The 22,841-nt window shown below is 35.5% G+C and overlaps 1 protein-coding gene across 4 annotated transcripts in view; it reads right to left on the bottom strand.

Moving 5' to 3' along the window:
• Positions 1-22,841, bottom strand: part of CEP128 (centrosomal protein 128) — a 132,356-nt gene that overhangs the window by 74,921 nt on the left and 34,594 nt on the right. For all 4 annotated transcript variants that reach the window (XM_075426673.1, XM_075426674.1, XM_075426672.1 and 1 more), the window contains exons 10-15: positions 22,085-22,159; positions 20,734-20,863; positions 18,886-19,043; positions 11,754-12,104; positions 5,807-6,457; positions 1,535-1,699 (exon numbers count right to left, since the gene is read on the bottom strand). In XM_075426673.1, the coding sequence (XP_075282788.1) occupies positions 1,535-1,699; positions 5,807-6,457; positions 11,754-12,104; positions 18,886-19,043; positions 20,734-20,863; positions 22,085-22,159 (1,530 nt within the window). The remainder of the gene's footprint in view (positions 1-1,534; positions 1,700-5,806; positions 6,458-11,753; positions 12,105-18,885; positions 19,044-20,733; positions 20,864-22,084; positions 22,160-22,841) is intronic.

Raw genomic sequence — 22,841 nt, forward strand, 5'->3', positions numbered from 1 at the left:
GAAATCAAGTTTGGTAAATGTTAGAAACAATCATTTTCAATGTTCGCTCAATACGAATTAATCAAATACTGACAGGTATGTGCTTTACACCAGCGAAAGTATAACTTCATCCATGTATGGAAATACTTACCTGAAATCACAATGTTGCAGAAAGAGACACTTAAGATATAAAACAAGCACAGTGTAGAACTTGTTCATGTTCAAAAAAACATTAAAAGGCAATGCTGTGGAACCAATCATGGAAAAAAAGCAGAACTCAAGAAAACAGAAAGAGGAGTTACAAAATAAAATTCTTCAGCAACTCTGTATTTATCACTCGATTTTTTAAAAGAAAGGCTGACAACTCCAGATTGTAAGACTGAAAATCAATATTTGATAGTAGATATTAATAACCAGAACACTAAGCAACAAGAATAGCTGGTAGACAGCGTCCATCTCTGGAAATACAATGCCAGTACAAGAAAGATGTGTGAATTTCATTTAAAATTTGCTGTGTTTTAAATATTCAAGCAAAAAATACTTTTTATCAAATCATTTAGAATTTCTTTTATCATGCTTACATTGCTTATCTACTTCAAATTAGCTCTAAATAACTCATAACTCCACTGCAACTTTAAGTAAATGTGAAGAAAAGTAGAGGTGTTTGGTTAAACATTTGTTAGTTACCTCTATCAGAAATATGGCAGGCAATAGGACTTATATTTCTACTCCTAAATAGTAGCAGCAAATCTTTGGAGGGATAAAATTCATGACTCAAAGTACTTGTGACTTCTTTAATTTATACAGAAACTGTGTACTACAGTATGACTGTGTATGTTCTTTCCTGGGGTGCATCAAGAAGAGTGTGGCCAGCAGGACGAGGGAGGTTCTCCTTCCCCTCTACACTGCCCTGGTGAGGCCTCATCTGGAGTACTCTGTCCAGTTCTGGGCTCCCCAGTTCAAGAAAGATGAAGAGCTACTGGAGAGAGTCCAGCAGAGGGCTACGAGGATGGTGAGGGGATTGGAGCATCTCCCCTACGAGGAGAGGCTGAGGGAGCTGGGCTTGTTCAGCCTGAAGAAGAGAAGGCTGTGAGGGGACCTTATAAATGCTTACAAATATCTGAAGGGTGGGGGTCAGGAGGATGGGGCCAAGCTCTTTTCAGTAGTGCCCAGTGACAGGACAAGGGGCAATGGGCACAAACTGAGGCACAGGAAGTTCCGTCTGAACATGAGGAAGAACTTCTTCCCTCTGAGGGTGACGGAGCACTGGAACAGGCTGCCCAGGGAAGTTGTGGAGTCTCCTTCTCTGGAGATCTTCAAGACCCGCCTGGACAAGGTCCTGTGCAGCTTACTGTAGGTGACCCTGCTTCGGCAGGAGGGTTGGACTAGATGACCCACAGAGGTCCCTTCCAACCCCTACTATTCTGTGATTCTGTGATATACATGTGGTTTTTTATATTTTAAGTTTACCATCTATTTCTATAATTCAATATTTATTTTAGGTGTTTATCAGCAGAGAGACTGACAAAGCATAGTTAAAACTGTGTAAGTTTACCTTTTTCTCCAGTTCTTGTTTCACAAACTCACATTTACGCCTGAGTGTTATATTTTCTTCTTCATTTTGGGTTAATTCTTCTGTCAATTTATCACATTCAATTTTTATCTTCTCCAGTTGTCGATATTGATTCTTAACTATGTTTTTCTCTTCTACAAGTTCCATCTGATGGTAATGGGCAAACAGATTACAAAGTCACTATATTTTAAAACATTCCCAGACTGTAGAGTTTCACATCCATGTAACACTATTACGGAAAGATAAATCTACATAATTTTTTACATTTAAGTTATATTAAGTGCAATCACTTATCTGAACATGGAAAACACTTATCACAGAGTTGTAGAACCATACAGTGTTTTAAAAGCAGTACATAGAAGTCTCAGATTCTGCATTTAAGCTCTGCTACACTCATCAGCTTACATCAGCTTAACAAGCCCAGTATTTATACAACTTTTCCATTACTGAAATGATTTGGAATCAAAGTCTAAAACTATAATTTCATTTCAGGACCTAATACTAAATTTATATCTGCAGGGAAATAACTGCAAAGATATGGTATTTTAATTTCTACAGTTGCGTAGTTTTAATGCTATTTGTAGAAACATTGCAGAGAAAAATGAAGAAAACTTTTAAGGGCCTTGAAAGCCCTAAATAGGTGAGTGAATAAAAGCATATTGGTTTCCACTAGAAAAGATAACTGACTGAAACTGACAGATACGAGAAATTCTCTAGCATAACTAGAAAATGTAAAAAAATACACAAAACAAAGCAGGAAATTTTACACTTCTTACTCAAAACCAGCTTCATATTACATGAACTGTGGGATGCAGTTACACACAAAAAATAAACCTGCAGAGTAAATTCCTTCCTGAGGATAAGCAAAAATTCTATTCCCCCAATTATACGACAAATACAACTTTTATGGGGAAGAAGGGTAAGGACAGAAGTTTTACGGGTTAATTTAGACACCAGAGCTAACAAAGTACAAAAGCTCCTCCAAAGAACAATTCTGAGAAAGAACTTTGCTGTCCTAAGTCCACAAAGACAAGCCTGCAATGCCTAAAACACTTTCTGTGAATTTGCTTATAAAAATAACTTTTCAGTTCCTACTAAATGTAATTGTATGACAAAGTCTATGCAGATCGAGACAATCCAAGAACCAAAATCCTCACTCATATTCCCTTCAAGACACAATGGAGAAAGCTAATTTTTATTCATTTCCAGTATGGACAAGGCAGATGTGACCATAATTTAATTGATCTGGATTTCCACATCTGATAAGCTTCAGAAAATAAAGAACTACACCCAGTTGGTATATGTATAGAAAACAATTCAAGAAGAAATATACATATATACACCATTTCATACGTACAGATACACATCTCTATATAATCTACCACTACAGACCAATACTTCAAAGTGCTGTCAGGGATGAGCACATTTTGTATTTCATTATTCTAAGAGAACAAGGATGTTTTTAAAGCAAATCAGGGCATGTAATAAAATTAGGGGACAGATTCAGAGCTTCTGAACACATAGCTGACTGGGGACCACTAAGCAAACCACTTAATTTCCCATGCCTAGTTTATCTATCATTTTAAATAATAAAAAAAAGACATTATAGAGGCATTGGCTGGGACTCCTTTAGGAGCTTCTAATAGAAACAGAATTAAAAGCTTAAGCATCAGAATCTCAGTATGAGACAGTAAGATTCTTCTCAACATTGACATCTCATACAAAATTCTATGTTCTCCAGTTCTACTGCAACATACAATATTCCTATGGTACCTCCCCTACTACTCAAAAAAAATCCTTAACTACCTTGTAATTTTTCAATCCAGTGTAGCACTACAAAAAGCCAGACAAGAGTGAAGCAGAAAGTATCATACAGAGGAAGCAAGAGAGGGATGAAAATTAAGGATCAAAAGTCACTTGTTTTTACAATCTATGCAGCAGTTGGTCCTGTAAACACAGGGCTCTGCACTCTTGATTTCCTGAAAGTAACTCAAAATTCCTCTTCTAGTTAAGTTTAAGGCTTTGGGTCTTAATAAAATGAATGTGTTAAATTTCCCTTTACTCCCCAAGTCTTTCCCAACCAACCTTTATTTTTATTAATAACGTTAACAACCTTTGGACAGGGTTATGTATATTCTTTCCCAAAAGCAGTCACAAAGGTTGGACAAGGCTGAAGCATAAATAAGGTCAAGATTATTACTGTAACAGCAAAAGACAATTTATTACTGTGCACAAAAACTTACTAAAAAAAAAGGGGCAATAGGTAAAAAATCCCTTTCTGTTGGATTTCCCTTAACTCTACCCTGAACCCAGAATATTTAAACATAGATTGGTAAAATGCATACTAAATTTACCTTAATTTGGAAGAAAAGTATGTCCATAAAAGTGAAACCCAATTGCAATGTAATGCTGAGTTCAGATAAAATGTAACAAAATCACCTGCACAATGACATGTTGTCATCAGATCTTCCTACAGATGGATATGGTTATCTATTTTGTTGCACTTATAGTCTTCGAATCAAGAGAATGTTGTGCATTATCATTTTGTGTACTTCTAAAAAAAGCTGCCTACCCTAATATCTTACAAAATTAATCTCCCACAAGCCCTCTGCTCTTCTCTGTTTCAGAGACACAAAGCTGTAAAAAAAGTAATGTATGTAGATTAAGGATTCTGGGAAAAGTCATGTCACTGTAAATGAAAGAAGGAAGTAAATTTAAGTATTCTGTTTAGGTACAACAATTGGTACCAGTATCAAGGCCCTTACTATAAGATTGACCTTTCCACAGAAGAGGAACACGTAGTCACGATCAACTCATTTTTTGACTACTACCATCCAGAGTACACTTTCCTTCTCTCCCCTTGATATTAAATGTAGTCTTAATTCCAATGGCATTGTCAAAGAAAAAAGCCATATTTGGACAGATATTTAAATAACACTAGACACATTATAAATTAAGTCCCCAGTGTTAAGCACTGCTGTCAAAATATTTTGATTTTAATCATGTTTCCACTAACAACCATCTGAATTTTTTTTATTATCTTCATTAAATGCTTTCTGTGTTACCAAGTGCTTAAGAATTATTGTGAATTATCATGTCATGAATGATATACTAAATAACTAACCATACTTTTCTAAGTAACGTCAATTCATCACTGCAAAAATGTGGAAAATATGCATTTTTAACTAGAGTTGCATACTGGTGAGAAGAAAAAGGAAATAAACATGCTTATTTTACTTACGACGAAGTAGCTCATCAATCACTTGAGCTTTGATTAAGGATTTTATAGCTTTTTATGGTTGAATTTTGACATGATTAAATTTTTAATTTCATGGGACTGAGGTGGAAAGCGTATTTATAGTGCTTCAGAAGTACACTCAAAATATGTTGGTAATTTACAAGCTATCTGGAAAACTACTGCCTCCATTAATACAAATACACAATTTATTATCATGAGGACATACAAAATACTATCTTATATATATTTAACCATGTAACCAAAATTGCTTCAATGAAAGTGCAATGTATGGGTTATACAACAGTTGAGAGCTAATTGTGCAGTTTTGACCACTTCAACTTAACTGTTCAGTTTTATTCAGACCACTTGAAGCCACCAAAATGCTCATTTGCTTTCCAATGCAAAAGCCTTGAATCAGAAGCAAATGCTGTAAACTAAGGACATTAACTTGTTTCTTCACAAATAAAATGCTATATTTCATCATATACTATATGAACACAGTCACTTTTCTGAGAAATTGTACAGAAATTAGAAATTCTAAACACTCTTCAAAACAGAAAGAACTATCAAAATTAACCTTGAGAAATGTTACACCTTAGCACTATTCACATTCTGAAACTGTTTCAAGATACAGTGACAGTATTTCTGCATCATGCAATTTATGCACTTACAAAAAAGTATCATCCCTGATATACTGCAAGTTTAATTTGCTTTAAGCGCCATGACAATAATTGTAAAAATAACAGTTGAAGAAGAAAGGATCAAATCATATTACAGCAGTACAGCCTCATATCTCCTCCTGTTCTGATCACAGACATACCTATTTCACTACTTTTGAACCAAGAAAAGCTTTTGACCTAAAGCTGTTACATTTTTTTTACCCTGAACTTTAAACTTTTCTGACCACCTGCAGTAAAATGTGTGTTAAATGTTTTAAAGCCCATGCTTTACCAGTTTCATCACTCAAGGAGGGGGGAAGGAAGGAATCTGACATTAGAATTCTTAAGAATAAGTACCTTTAGCATTTTAATCTGAGCCTCTGCATCATCCTTTTCTTGTTTAAGGAGTTTCATGAGCTCTTGAACATTTCGTTCATGTTTGATTTTAACATTTTGTAACTCTAATCTAAGATCTGCCAGCTCCTGTTGGTGAACTTCTCTTTCCATCTTCAGCTGCCTGTGAGCTGAAGTCATCTCTTCATGCTTAGATTCCTGTTGTTTCTGGAGATCTGACAGGCTCTTATGTAATTCCTTTTTGACCTTCTCCTCTTCTGCTATTCTGTTTGTTAGCTCCACACGTACAGAGCTTAAGTTTTTTACATCTGCTTGCATTTCTAAGAGTCTTTCTTGGTCTTTTTTATGGATCGAGTTACTAGTTGCAAGTTCTGTCTCCAAGTGTTCCTTTTCAGCTTGCATTTGATTTTGTACAAAGACTTGCTTTTTCAACTCATTCTCCAATTTATTTACAGTACCTTGAACTTCTTTGATCTCTTCTTCAAGAGATACCTGGTGAGACTTCATTTCATTCAGTTTTACCTCCTTGCAATGGAGGAGTTCTTCCTGCTGGGCTCTCTTTGTAAGCACATCATTCAGCTCTTTCCGAAGGTTTTCTATCTGGTGTATAGCAGATAGAAGTTGATTTCTGAGGTCATCCTTTTCTCTGAGGGCCTAGGAAAGAAGAAAAGGAAATCCAGTGCGATCTAAAGTAATTAAACTGTTGGAAGGATGTCCTTAGACATTCATAATGTCTAAGGAACAATCAGATCATTTCTTTCTGTGAAAAAACAAAATTTTTGCTTGTTGTGAGCTCAGTTCAAATGTATTCAGTGTTTCTTTAAATTTAGACACAGAACATTTGGGATTTCAAACATATACCTGTCCTTAAATGATCTAGCCTCCTAAGCAGGGATAGTTTTTTGGTTAATCCCCTGCTTTTCTCACATCTTTGCAGACCGAGATGCGTTTTGTAACTGGTTCCTCCAAGCAGCAAGATGGAGGAAATGAGGCAATACAGTAACATAGCAGAATACAGTGAGGACTATTGGTCATACCTTACCTACAGGTGCATTTCACAGGCTGACTTGTTTTGCATATTTTCTAAAATACTACATATTAATTTCAACTTTAAATTCTTTTTGAAATACACACAGTAGATGAATGAAAAGCAGTTAAAAGCCTGGCTCACTCATTCATCAAAGACAAGAAATGAAGAGTTCATATTCAAAATAAAAGTTATCCACTTTTAAATAAAGATTCCACTGTTTTTTTAAGGAGCTTAAGGGCTGGGGTTTTTTTTTCCACAACATTAATATATTACAGGTTAAAAAAAACCTAGAAAATGTGCTGAATGATGGGTAAAAATTGCACTGCAAGTACATACGTGTTACTAAATACCCAATTTCATTAAACTCATGTTACACACACCATTCCCAATTCTTACTTATCTCACGCCATAATTTAATTTTTTTAACATTCCGTTTAATATAAGAAGAAATTTACAGAACACTTATCATAAGCCACATACAACTTCTACTAACGGAAAAAAAAAATGATAAAGAGACAACACAAGATTTTCCTGACATATCACAAACTACTAGATGCTTTAAACTGTCTTTTATACTGAAATTTACTATTTCCACTAATTCCATAAGCAGTGCACATTTCTTATAGATACAGCAAAATTACTTGAAATAATCCAGAACAAAAGGCAATTAAGGTTAACAGTGTGCAGGTTAAAAATAATAAAAGAATTTGTGACTACATCAAGAATAAGCAGTGCAAAACAAAATACAAAAATAATAAATCAAGGATATGGAATAATGACCATCATGCTTAATTTGTGAAAAAATATCGGTATTTCAACCTTCCTAAAACTGTCTTGCAATTCTAGTTGCATGATTTGGCTAAAAAAAACCCCAGTAAAATTTCAAAAACCCTTGACTAACTTGCTTTGAGTTTCAGTATGTTTTCTACATTGCATACTTAGAAGAAAATACATTCCAAAAGCAAGACTTTAATCAAATTATACAAATAACTCCAAAAGAATGAAACCTAAACAATCCTTCTATAGTCCACCTATTGTCTGCAAATACTTGGAACTTCTCATAAAACTACAAGCTATGATTGTAATCCAGTTTTGAAAATTTGCCATCAACCCTTTGAAGTCCTACAACAGAAAACGAAGACAACAGACTGCCATTTCCCCCTTCTCTTTATTGTTTATTTTTAGAGTTTTGTCTCAGATGTTAATTGTCTGTATATTTCCAAGCTGGTGTTCATCTAGTTCCCTGAAGCTTATCAGAAATGTTGCATCTAGATTGATTATATCCTCATATGGGAACTGTCTACAACTTTGTACTGAGAACATGAAATACTGTTTGCATTTTTTTCCTTCTCCACAACGACGCAAAGTTTATTTGATATTATATATCCTCTAACAAAGAGATTTTCTTCAGGAGTGACACCTCAAACTTGTTGGCAAGATGCTGATGATTTTAAAAAGAAGAATGAATACTGACAGCATGTCTTAAATGAGGCTTAAAGCAAAGTGACTGCGTTTATCCATCATGAAGCAAGTGGAAGAAAAGAAGGTTATCAGGAGTAGTCAGCATGGATTCACCAAGGGGAAATCATGCCTGACCAATCTGATAGCTTTCTACGATGACATGACTGGCTGGGTAGATGAAGGGAGAGCCGTGGATGTTGTCTACCTGGACTTCAGCAAGGCTTTTGACACAGTCTCCCATGATATCCTCCTAGGGAAGCTGAGGAAGTGTGGGCTGGATGAGTGGTCGGTGCAGTGGATAGAGAACTGGCTGAATGGCAGAACTCAGAGGGTTGTCATCAGCGGCGCTGAGTCTAGTTGGAGGCTGGTAACTAGTGGTGTCCCTCAGGGGTCAGTACTGGGCCCAGTCTTGTTTAACTTCTTCATCAACCACCTGGATGAAGAGTTAGAATGTACCCTCAGCAAGTTTGCTGATGACACCAAACTGGGAGGTGTGGTGGATACACCAGAAGGCTGTGCTGCCATTCAGCGTGACCTGGACAGGCTGGAAAGCTGGGCAGAGAGGAACCTGATGAGGTTCAACAAAGGCAAATGCAGGGTCCTGCACCTGGGGAGGAACAACCTCATGCACCAGTACAGGCTTGGGACGGACCTGCTGGAGAGCAACTCTGTGGAGAGGGACCTGGGAGTGCTAGTGGACGACAGGTTAACCATGAGCCAGCAGTGTGCCCTGGCTGCCAAGAAAGCCAATGGGATCCTGGGGTGCATCAAGAAGAGTGTGGCCAGCAGGACGAGGGAGGTTCTCCTTCCCCTCTACACTGCCCTAGTGAGGCCTCATCTGGAGTACTCTGTCCAGTTCTGGGCTCCCCAGTTCAAGAAAGATGAAGAGCTACTGGAGAGAGTCCAGCGGAGGGCTACAAGGATGGTGAGGGGACTGGAACATCTCCCCTATGAGGAGAGGTTGAGGGAACTGGGCTTGTTCAGCCTGAAGAAGAGAAGGCTGCGAGGGGACCTTATAAATGCTTACAAATATCTGAAGGGTGGGGGTCAGGAGGATGGGGCCAAGCTCTTTTCAGTGGTGCCCAGTGACAGGACAAGGGGCAACGGGCACAAACTGAGGCACAGGAAGTTCCATCTGAACATGAGGAAGAACTTCTTCCCTCTGAGGGTGACAGAGCACTGGAACAGGCTGCCCAGGGAGGTTGTGGAGTCTCCTTCTCTGGAGATATTCAAGACCCGCCTGGACAAGGTCCTGTGCAGCTTGCTGTAGGTGACCCTGCTTCAGCAGGAGGGTTGGACTAGACGACCCACAGAGGTCCCTTCCAACCCCTACTATTCTGTGATTCTGTGATTTATAATTTTTATGCATTTTTCATATAAAAAGAGATAAAATCCATGTCAAGGAGACTTATGTAACAAAGAGAATTCCAATGTGGACAGCACTATCAATTGCCATTACAAAGACCTGTCCATGCATTTTTTACATGAACAGTGATTTCAGAGAATTTTGGGCCTCCTCCTGCTTATTATTCATAACTCTCTCCTCTACTTCTTGCTTCTCATTTGTCTATTTATGAGAGACAGATACGACTTCTAAATGATTCAGGTTTTCTTCCTTTCCTTAACACCTCCATTCACCTAGGCAAGAGATGACCAACTTAAATATTTGCAAACTTTACTTCCTCAGACAACTGCCAGGGCTAACCAATACAACAAGATTACTACAGAATGAATTGTGGGAGCATGGATAGAGCATGGCAGAGCAAGTACTAGTAAAAAATAAGGAATATGCTAGGTAGTTCAGGAGAGAAACCCCAGGAAACACAACTTAGATCTGCTAGAGTTTATTAATTTCAACCCAGTATTAGCCCCCATTGTGGCTTCTCCTATATTTGACCATGCTCATACATTCATGTACCAGTCTCGGAACAGGTTACTGGATCAGGAACAACACAGGATCAACACAGACTTCCCATACTCTACACCATACACCCGTCGAAAACAACAATCTTTGAGCAGCACAAAGCAGATGATGGCACGGAGATATTCCAAGCCCACCAGATATAGTAGCCTAAACTGGATACACATCACTAGTAAGTAAGTGAAAAGAGGCGAGGAAAGCTCTATAAAAAAAACAAAAGTAGATCACACAACGTGATAGACCGGACCTACAGAGCATATAAATCAAGATAAATGATCACAGCATGAAGCTTAGCACTATACCAGCCACTACAGGAGCAGGCACCTTTTGACCCAGCCACTGGAAAATACAAAGACCCACAGACTCGTTACAAACAGAAGAAAGGTGGATTCTGCTACTGTTCCAAGACAGGATGATCAGCATTAGCACTGATGTGAGTACTTGTCTTTAAAGCAGTGTCAGGACTAGTGGGAATCAAAAGAAAAAAAAAAAGAAAAAAAAAAAAGACACCCAATGATTTTCCCTGAGAAACTTTACAGGAGGAGGAGAGGAATAAGTGGTTTGACAAACTGAACAAAGTCAAATGAAAAGCCCAGAGGTGTTGCATGATGAAATTTCAAATTGATTATTTCAAATTAAAAATTCTGAAAAAAATACGAGGAAGAAGAAGCTGAAACAAAACATACATGAAAGTACTAAAAAGAGAAGTTACAAAAATATAAGGAACAGACTCTCTATTCAGATGAATGGAAAAACCTAGGAACTGTACCATAGATGTTCACAGCCTGTTCATCCTAAATGCAGTTAAGAGTGCCTTTTTTGCTAAAATCTCCAGATTTTTCTAAAATGTCTGCACATTCTTAAACAAAAAGTATCTACATTTCTGCTTCCAAACATCAAATCCAAACTGAGCTGGAGTCCTTTACAATATTTCAGAACATACAATCATACATAAAAAGTTGCATAAAAGATGTCATTACTAAGCCTTGACTCTGGGAAAAGCTTAAACACAGAATGGAACTAAAAATAGGCCAGTTGTGCCAAAATCCAAATAGCATTACAATCTGAAAGCAATTTGACATACATGGTGAAAGTAAACACCTACTTTCAAAGCCGTGACCACTGTCCACTACATAAGACATTGCCCAGCTTGAACATGGGTTATTACTTAATGTGATTAAAATTAAAAAAAACAAAAAAACATCATATTATTTCCTTAAAAATTAACTAAAAATAAGCTAACTGTTAACTGAAGAGATAATCAAAGCTTTTTTCTTGTAAAGAAGAAAGGTTCACTATGAATGTTGCTTTTACTTTAAGTGAAGAGACTGGAATAAATACTGGCTAAAGAAGAGAATGTGGAACTTCATAACAGCCAAAAAATACTGCAACCTGTTAGCTGTTTTGTAGTTCACGAGCAAATTTGGGCCAGTACTTACAGCGGTAGGTGATTTAAGCCACAGTTTGCATAAACAAACTCCTCATCTTCATTTCTAAAATAAATGGAAAGAGTACAAAAAACCCCAAGTCCATCTTACCTGACTGTTCTTGTCCATCAGCTGGTTGATAGTTTCATTTTGTTTTTCTACTTCACGATCCAGTTTCTTACATTTCAGCTTCCACTGGCGGATGGTTTCCTGTGCTCTCACCTTCAAATCTTCCCTTTTTTTCTCAGTTTCCAGCCTGAGTGCCTCTGAATGCTTGAATTCAGTGAGGTACCGTTCTGCTTCTTTGGTACTCTCTTCAACCTGTTGAGCTAACTCAGCAGAGTGGATTTCAGTTTGTCTACGTACATTCTCACAAGCCTTGTAGCAACTCTGTATCTCCTTTAGCTGGTCCAGCATTTTTTCCTGCTGCTTCTCCCTGTTTTCCAGGTCAGATGTTAACACCTAGAATCATCATAGCAAAACATGAAAACTCCAACTCTTAAAGATATACAATATGAAATTTTATCAAATAACATACAGTGATGTCATGTCACATTTCTATCTAAAATACCAACAGCATAAAAGATCTCCTTGACCACAAGGGAAGCCCTGTTAGCCCACAGAATCTCCCCCTCTGCAATGGTAAAGAATTTCAACACAAGATATAAAATACATGGTTATTCTATCCCATAATTTTCTTTCTGTATTTCTTCCTCTTCTGGTTGCTCTTGTTATTATTTATATTTTAAGTTTAAGAAGGAATCATTGACCAGGAGCCTCAGGTGTTACACACTGAAGAAACACAGAACAAAGCATATAGTAAGATGTAATGAGAGGAATATATACAGATGAGAGGAAGAAGGAAATTGGCAAGGAAAGAATAGCATTCATCATAACAAAAGTAACTGATAGTATATAACCTAGTTGTTACGCAGTTGTACGCTGGTTGCTTTTATGCAAGCAACATGCTTAATAAGGGTATTTTGGAAAGCACTGATGAATACAAAGAGAACAGAGCAGCTTCATAGATGTTTCTAGAACAAAGTGCAAAGAAGTCTGAAAATGTAGCAAGCATATTAGAGCCAACATTAGTTGATCTTTCAATACTGAATGAAATATGATAGGCATAGAATGAAAAAGGAGAGAGCGAAACCACACATTTCAAAAATAAAAAGCACTGCCTATCTCAAATCTGATGATATGTCTCAGGACAGTCTCATAAGCAAGTCAGGAAAAATGTTCTCCATAAACTTTCTGCAAGGGCATATTCAGAAACCAGTTATTGAAGCTTCACTACCAAAACTGAATCTTATTAAGATCATGATGTAGAATTTCACATTAGTATTCCGTAGTTCAGGCCTATTTAGACTGCTTTCACACTATTCAGTACTTTTAATGACTTAGATGAATTTAATAGGCCTGCTCTGCAGTCAGTCAAACATATTACCAAGCTTCAAGGAATGTAAATACTTTAGAGGAAAGGATTAATTTTCAGAACAACTGAAACCAATTGGAGATGTAGTCTGAAATATACAGGGTGCAGTTCAGAAGGGACAAGGTAAAAATACTTTGTCTAGGAAAGAATAAGTAATTTTACAGTTGCACATATATAATGACTATTTAGAAAAAGGTCCTGTCACACAGTGGGGGTTGTGGGCTGCACATGGCATGGCTTAGGTTTGGTGGTTGGGCTTTTCAGAGGTTTTTTCTCCCCCCTCCAAACCAGGCCATTACCTCCTGGGAAGCAATAAATTGTACCAGTCTTTTCAGGACAGCATTTGCTGTCCTGGGAAGACAACTGCATGTGCACTTTTGCATGTGACAGACTGTGGTAGTGCCAGAAAATACAGCAGATGGGAATGGACTGATGGTACAGACAACAACAATAATCATTCCAGCTTGCTACTCTTACCCATGATGCAAAACAGAGGTAGAATTATCACCTGGACAATCATTTGCTCACCTGTAGGATGAATATTTCTGTTCTAGACACAACTGAGATATAGATAATAAAACAATAAGTAAACACATTACTGAATAGTCGGGAGTAAATCTTACACAGATGGCAAAATGGAAACATGACTAAGTATTTCTAGATGTACAGTTCTATACATTAGAAAAAAAAAATATACATTGTGCTACACTATTATTTAAACATGCACTTTCAAGGTTGCCAGGCAAAACAACCAGGTCTAACTTTGTAAAAAGTCTTGATTCACACAACACAACCACCAACAAAAAAACCTCACAAGCTACAACTAGCAAAATTTTATCAAAACGAGCTTAATTTTAAATGAAAACAGAGATAACAATACCTCTTTAAAGGTAAGGATTTAAATTCTGAATGTAGCAGAAGTTAAAAATAGCTGATAAAATACAGCCAGACATTACGTTTACCCTTCACAGTTATTCTAAAATGGGTCAAGATTTCTTCAGTCATGTGATTAAACATGTTATTATTGCTTCCAATTTCATGTCTTCCTGGAGACACCATAGAGGATGTGAGCCTAAATTGACATACTATTCAATTCTGCATCATTAAAAAGATAGTTGTTTACGTATAATAATTCTCCCAGAGAACACATTTCATTAACACAACTACAGTTCCCACAGACTATACCCTAATTTTCACATTTCTGTCTTGGACCTTACCCTTCTAGGAAATTTAGAATGTAAATATTTTACGGATTTCTACAAGACAGAAATATAGAGGTGTTTTTTTTAATATTAATCCAATTTTCTCCTTCTCAATTGTGACTGTAGCAAACAAGAATGAGATAATCTAAGAGAATGGCCAAGCAATGTCACGAGGTTGCATGTACTAGAAAAAACAAGGAACAAAAGAACACATTCCTTGAACATCTGAGTTTCTCTTTCAAGTAACAAATTACTAAACCTGTGACTCCAGAAAAAATTCTGCGCAGATGAGGAATGTTGCTTTTACAGATTAACGCTCCAGATCCCAAGGAGCATCTAGTGTCCTTGGTGGCTGAAGGTCAGTCACCCAGAGAACCCAATGAGCTGCTCTGGATGCAACAGAGGCATGACAATATCCTGTGACATACCTTTCAACAGTATGGAGGTTCTCCTGGCAGAAGCAACCCAGGATATTCAGAACAGTTTTTTGTTAAAATGTATTGTACATATATGCACAGCAATTGTTAGCATGTTTTAAATTGCAGTTACTATAGAGTATCCCGATTGTAGCATGTTGTCTCTTCTCAGCCTTTACACAAGACAATTCTGTGTCCCAATTTTTCTAACCTGATTAATTTTGTTGCTGCATTTTCATAGTTTCACTGTTAACAGAACCAAGGGGAAGGTATTAGAATACTCCTGTCAATTCATTCGCCACCGACACAACATCAGATATTATAGACAGAAGAAGAGTATTTGAAGATTTTTATAGAAAAGAATCATGTTTGTGGAACATTTAAAAAATGCCATTCAGATTAGTTACTAAATCCTGTGGTACAGAATATGAAAAGTCTAGAGGTCTGAATGCAAGTAGTATTTTCAAAACTGATTAAAGTTTGCATCAGCCCTCAGACTGCAACACCATCACAGACATTTCAATTGACAGGCTCTGGCTAGAGATGACGCAGAACAGAGGTGATTAACAAACTCAGAAATGCATTGCCTTAAATAAAAGTGTCATGCATCTAGTTTTCTACATAGCCAACATCCCAATATGTAATCTAGCTTTCAACTTTCACAAGAAACTGGAGACAGAGAAAAAGGCCAACATCTTTCAATTAGAGCCCAATTATTTATCTGAAGTGTAAACTAACCTCCACAGGCACTAACACACAACTGCCACCATTCTGGTAACTCATGTACTTTGGACTTCTAGTGCCTAGCTTGACCACACATATCCTACTTTTGACCTGCATTTTCAACACCTAATTTAAAAATAAAATCACCACAAATTGCAAAACAAAGTTAATTCTAGGTATAGAAAACACAACACGCAACGTATTCAGCACAAGGTCCCTTAAAACTTTAATGAACATTAAAATGCAAGTGAGGATGACTCATTTGCTGCAATTTACAGAACTAATGCCTTATATCACAGTTATGTGCAAACATTCTACACTGATAATAATACAGAAAGCCACATTTCACCCCACCACGTTAATTACATTAGTCACCTAAAGTAGATCTATATGTACTTTTTTCCCCCTCCTCTCTCTTTTCTGCCCTGTATCTCGGCAGTGCAGTCACCAAATTCTAATGCTATGTAATCATACTGCTTGTCATCGATACTGTTTTCAACAATGCTCTCCAAATCATGCACCTAATTATTTCTTACTATTTTTTCCTGAATTCAGAGCTCAAATAATAATTTATTCATCATAATCTGACCTGCATCTCTTGCTATTCATACTGTATCCAGCCATCAAGAACTATTAATTCAGAAGGTTTAGATTTTTCATGCAAGCATAAATTCCATGAATTGAATAATCAAAGATGCATACATTTAATCAGTCAAGAAGTATATTTGTTCAGTAAAAGGTATATTGTACAAAATCAATTTCTTCATGTCATGCCTTCTCCATATTTTCCCAAAGCATGAACTGCTACTTGTTCTGACAGGTAATGGTTTATGTAAATATGATACAGCTAAACCACTTTGTTTTTTTTCAGGCTGATACGATTTTAGATACAAACTTTATCAAAGTGAGTATCATCTGTACATTTTACATCTATCTATGGCATTATTTCAGCATTTGAACACCACTGACATGGTGAAACAGGATGGTCTGCAAAGGTATTGATTTCTTTTTTTTTTTATAAGAGTATCTCTTCAAACTTAGAAAAGTGTTACTTACTAATTTTCAGCTATCTTAATTGGCTCATATAATACAAATATTTGGCAACGAAAAAGCCATAAAATGAATTTAAATGAAGATAAGATCTTCATCAATATTCATATGACTGGAACAATTGCATTACTGAACAATTCTAATCATAAATAAACAAATCAATAAATTTCCCTCAAAAATTTTGAAATATTGTAACAAGCTGTTATGCTGTTATGATCTACTGGACAATACTGTAAGACTATTTTTACCTAATTAGAATGAGAACTAATTAGTAAATCAAACAATTTCACAAGCATAGAAGTCTAAACAAGCTTAGGAGAAACTAGGGTACTGCATCTTCATAATTTATTTCTTAGCCATAATAGTCAGGTCATAATAGCCATAATACCTCCGTATCTATACAGTTCCATACAGAAAAATATATTTAAGATAGTTGCATACATTTGCAAGATCTTACAGAAGCATCCTCAGTTAAACTACAGCAACTGAAATCAAAATTTTCTCTATTACATTTAAAACTCCATTTAAAATTAAGAAGACTTCCAATCATGAATTTAGGAATATGTTTATAATCTTTTTCATCCTCTCCCTTTTACATCATACTGTGATTTTATGGCAACTGACAGAGACTAAATGTACAACACACAAAACTCAAGTTCTTGAAAACAATGACATTTAAATAAATCAAAAGAAATTTCTATTATTACATGTACACCAGAGGTAAGTGCAGTTACCTCTTCCCCACTAACCAAAGATAAATACACCCAAGTCAAACATGACTGGTCACTTCCAGCTGAGAATCAGACTATCTGACAGGAGCAGCTGCTAGAACAGGCTTGACAATGTTCTGTTAGTACGTAAATTTAGAAATTCACATCCTTGCATTCCTTGATGTCTCATCAAAATAAAAGCACAGTAGCTATTTTCCTGTTACTGGCAGCGGGAAGCAGATAAGAAGTACAAAGTATTTTCTGTCAAGATAATCTGGGAAGTCAAAGATTACTAACTTAGAGCAATGAAAATGACCTCGGCTGAGCGCTCTTCCATCAATATTTTCACAGAGCAGGAAATTAGCATTAGAACATCATTCTGACCCTCAAGAATGCATGTTCTACAAGCAGAACTTTTAAAAAAATGGTTTTCTATGGGCTTTTATCCCATTAACTCCTGCCACCAAAGTAATTCCGCACAAAACAAAAAAACAGCATGTTTTGGGTTAGTGTGGAGTAGTATTGGCCAGCTAGAACACAAATGCTGCTGGGCATCAGGAAATGAGTTGTGCTTGCCTTATCCTTAATAGGAGCACTGTAGGTCTTTCTAAACCTGTTCAACAACCATTTTTCATAAGCATGTAGGAACTCCTTTTGAGACTTCAATTTTTTCTAAATGTAACTTGATGTATTAGTTTGACTTAAATCAGCACATAAGTTGACAAGGGAAAACAGCAACAGAAGTAAACTGAATAGTATAGTCCTGTAAATCCATGCAGAGACAAAAAAAATGTTCCTACTTTTGAATTTTCAAAGTGATACAACACCATTTCAAATAAAATAACTTCATTAGACAAATCAACACAAAATACAAACCCCCTAGCTTACTGAATGCCCCAATGCAAGTACAACAAATATTAAGTACTTGACTATTGAAATCTCACATACAGTTTTGAAAATATCCTCACTTGTGACAGGCCTGAAACACAGTAGAAAAACGTTACTGTTCAGGCATCTTACTACCAATGACAATTCTAGACAAGATCCAAAAATACAGAAACCTCCTGTCATAAATGAAAAGGTGACTGCCTCCTTATGTGTTATTTTGTGTTCAAGGTAGAAGTCTTCTAACTAATGCCAGTGTCAGAGACTGCTGTTATTCTTGTCACAGAGAATCACTTTAAATAGTATGTCTTTACCATAAATAAGAATGTTTATATTTATTAATACAGCTATTATATTATATTGCATCTAATACCTTAAAAAAGAGCAGTTATGATCTATTTTTGTTACTCTACTGCATTAGCTCATAGAAAAAGTATCCTAATTTGTTTGAAATTAAACTTTAGTTCTGAAGACTGATGGAATTGGGAATAAGGAAGTAAATACTAACTTATAAAATTAATTCCAGAAACCATTATTAACAGTAATTGCTAATAAAATCTCTTCTTTGCATATGGGAAAGAGAAGCAATCCAAACCATGAGTTCATGGGCAATAGCAAGTACTGTTTTTGGTTTATCAACAAGATAGGAGAGAAAAACCTCTGCAAACTCAGGTCACCTTTCAAAGTTATTTATAGAAGAAACCAAGAAGAGCATGACAGTTACTCTTAATTTTAAAAGTTACTCCCTAATCTGGCATGTCATCTACCTTAAATATATAGGAAATTACTAAAACAAACAAACAACAACAAAAAACAACTTACCTGTATGTGCATTACAAGCTGTGCTTTCTCTTTGTCCTTACGCTCTATGCATCTCTTTAGTTCTTCTACTTCTGACATTACAGTATTCTGACTCAGCTTCGCTTTAAGCTCCAAAACCTGTTTCTCCAGTTCTTGCTTCTCTCTCTCATATCTTTCAGCTACAAAAAAGTGGTGAGAACAGAACACTAGGCCCAGCAGAAACACCAACTTCTGGAATATAATTATTTTTTCTCATTTCTCTTTTGGCAATTTTCTTGTTTACTTGACACTATTCTACAGCTATTGATTTTGATCAAAGTATCTGTGAAAAATGGCTATACCTATATCATAACCTTTCACTGAATGAGACAGTATTTGTCTGTTTATCTAGTCATTTTAGGGGGAGTTTCCCCTCTATTAAAAAAAAAAACAACCCACAACAATAAATAATAAAATAGGGCAGAAGAAACAATGGGGAAATTCTGGTGTAAATGAAACTTGGTCACAATCTTGAAGGCCAAAATTTTATACCAACAGAGTAATACCTCCTGATTTGGAAGTCACACTATTTGTGAATTTTACATCTGAATCCTACAACAGAAATTCCTGATGAAAGCAAGCTGTAAATTTCCTCAACCAGAAACTAAAAGATCTTTAGTCATAAACTACTAGAGGCAAATAAAAATCTCCGTTTCTATTCTTCCCATGCAGAAATAACACAGTAAGGAGAAACACAGCTACACAAATCATATAAATACATGTGTATATCTTAATAGCTCCAGTACACTTTTTTTTGTTTTCTTTATATTTTTACAACAGTTTTTTTATTATAAAACAAACAGAAAAATTAAAATACCCTTTCATTAACATGAAAGGCATACTAGTTCAATTAAATTCACTTTTAAGCAGATACGTTAATGGGACTAGAGAAAAACTATTAAAATTACTATTTTGCGTTATGTTTCTGAAGCTAAGACATGTACAAAATTTAGCTAATTTCCAGTGCTCTGTATGAGATTTGTAAAACAGAGTCAGAGCCCTATTTTAATAACCAACATAATTCAGTAGCTGAAGAATGGAAATATAAAAAGAAGTCATTAACCAAACCAATTAAACATTCACAGAGATACTGGACTTGGAGTCACTATTCCTCTACTATCACGAGTAATACATTTCTGTGTTAATAAGGAGAAAGATAAAGACCTCATCTAATGCCTTTTTGATTAGGTTTGAAAAGTTTAAATACAGATAGATAACCAAATGTAGTGAAGACATTGCTAAAGCAGTAATTTAACACACAATTACACCTTGAAATTGTTTAAAATATTTTTCTTCCAAACACCATGATTCCATCTCCAAAATTGTAACATCCTGCAAACAGAAGTCCTGATCGCATCACACTGGAAAATTTCTTAACCTCTCTGGAAAATGTTGTTACCACTTAGAAATTCCACCAGAAATTTATCAGTCTTATTAACCAGCTATGTAAATGATTTTTGCTATGATTTTCAAGATGGCAGAATTTAAACTGCAAATGGACTGAAAAGTAAAATTTCAGAAAAATTATTATTTAAAATATTTCAAATGTTTTTCTTCTGTAAGAACACAATCCATTTCGCTGAAGTTATCTCTAATAATCTTCATTTGTTTTAACCATGCAAATCATGGTATTTTGTCCTAAATTTTAACTCTCATTGCTATTTATTTGTTAATATTCAGGTGGCAGTACTTATTAACTTAAAGCTGAGGAGTTAAACAGCTGCTTTTGTTGGAACAGTAGAAGAATTAGACTGAAATACAAAGATATAATTAATGTCCTGGCTAACTAACTAATCTGCAGGCCTCTAGTGCAAAATTTGAGAGTTGTACCTGTTCTAATTCTCCTGTCATCATCTTGTACATCCTGGTAGCTCTGGCGGTGCATGGCAACTTGTGAAATTTGATGCTGCAACTCTAGACGGTCTTCTGCTCTCAAAAGTTGGGAACGAAGATCCTCAATCTAAAATGCATGTACAAATATCAAATGTTTCGTGCAAAACAGAATGAAAGTAAATAGCATACTTATACTAAACACTATAAAAAACCCCACTGTACGCAAGTAATATTTATAAAAATAAATGTCAAGAGTACTGCAGATGGTAAACAAAAAGATAAATCACTTCCTAATTATAGGCCAGAAAGTGATTATTCAAAATTAAACATTTTAATTTACATTGACCGTGGGTGAGCATTAATTTCTCTTGACCAAACAAAATGCTACCATTTTATATGTTGCAATTGTCTTTTCACATTGCTAGTGAAAATATCATACAAATTTAATAAGCAATGTATTTTATGTAAATTCTGCTCATTAAAAATATGATGTACTACTACAGAAACAGAGGGACTTTTCACATTTTTCATTTCTATCATATATAGTCTAGCACTTACAAAGATGACCTTGTGCATGTGAAAATAAAGGAAATATGACATAGTAAAATTGAACTTAAGGAAAATAGCTCTAAGTCATATTATCCATATGTAATATAGCACTATAATCCATGCATAGTGAGTTAAATTCAAAACAGCAACAAAGCCAACTCAAACTTCTGCTAGATACAAGTCAAACAACTAATGCTAACAGGTAAATATGTTAACTGTCCCCTCTCTATTTATTTCAGTCTTTTTCCCTAGCTCCTCTGAAAGAAGGAATTATTAGAAATGTTTAGGAGAAAGGAACTTTTCTAAAGCTATAATCCAAGTTCCTGCAACTTCTAGATTTAATCATACGTGCATCAACAGGTATTGTTTACAGCACGCTTTAGATGCGTTTATTTTTATGTGCTTTTATCACATGCTAATATACAATACAGCAAACACTTGTAGGTCACTGGTTTATCTGAATTCACCAATTATAGCATGCGCTTCGCATAACAATAATTACTAATATAGAAATTGTTCTAAAGCATACTATGAAGGGCAGTTACAAACAATGTGTTTATGTACCATAACTACTATTACAATTATTATACACAAACACATGTAAGTAGTTTAGAAAGCAGAAAAAGTATAATGAGAGCTCAGTCCACATGCTTTAGACTTTTAAACTTGTCTTTCTTTATCTCCTTCTTCCTTTCCCAAAACAATGTTATCGGAGTATGAGATAGGAAGGTTAAGCAGAAAGACTCAGACATAGCCTATTAGGAGAACTTTGGGATCTTCACCGCACCACATCAGTTACCTGATGCAAGAGTGCTTCTCTACTGCCTTCCGATTCATTCAACTTTTTCCGTGACTGCTCCAATTCCAGCTCAAGCTTTCATTACAGAATATGAAGAAAGAAAAGCAATGTAGGCATCATAGAACAGAAGTGTATTTTAACTATTTCATTCTGGCACAAATTAATCAATATAAGCAAGTATTTAAAATTAGGTATAATATATACAATACTCTGTCAAAAATTTCAAAGCAAAATTTCATTTGTAATATTTATTTAAACTACATAAACAATTTAACTTACAGTCTATAATTTTTGTACAATATTCTATATCACATAAAGATACAAAGTCGTATCTATAATACAAAACAAAAACAAAACACAAAAAAACCCAAAAGCAAATTTTTACTAGGTTCAAAGTAAAAGAAAGGAAGACAAACTTTTTAAGAGTTTCAAAAACATCGTCCCTGAATTTGAGACACACTTTCAAACTCAAACTAAAATTTATAATGACTTAACATTTGAAGTCACCTTTGTTACATAGTTTAGTCACAAAAGTGTTAAAGATGACATGCACTGGTAGAACTGGTAATTGGTAAATACTGTGCTTTTTCTGTATTGTGCAAGAAGATGTATTTGAATTATTCTGGAAATGAGATTTTTCCTAAAAAAATAATATTAAAGGAATTCAAAAATATTTAATCAGAAATAATCAGCAAACTGATGACCATTTAGAAAAACAGAAAACAGAAGCTACAAGATATTTTCTGACTTCTACCAT

The sequence above is a fragment of the Opisthocomus hoazin genome, chromosome 7 (assembly GCF_030867145.1).
Source record: "Opisthocomus hoazin isolate bOpiHoa1 chromosome 7, bOpiHoa1.hap1, whole genome shotgun sequence".
NCBI lineage: Eukaryota > Metazoa > Chordata > Aves > Opisthocomiformes > Opisthocomidae > Opisthocomus > Opisthocomus hoazin.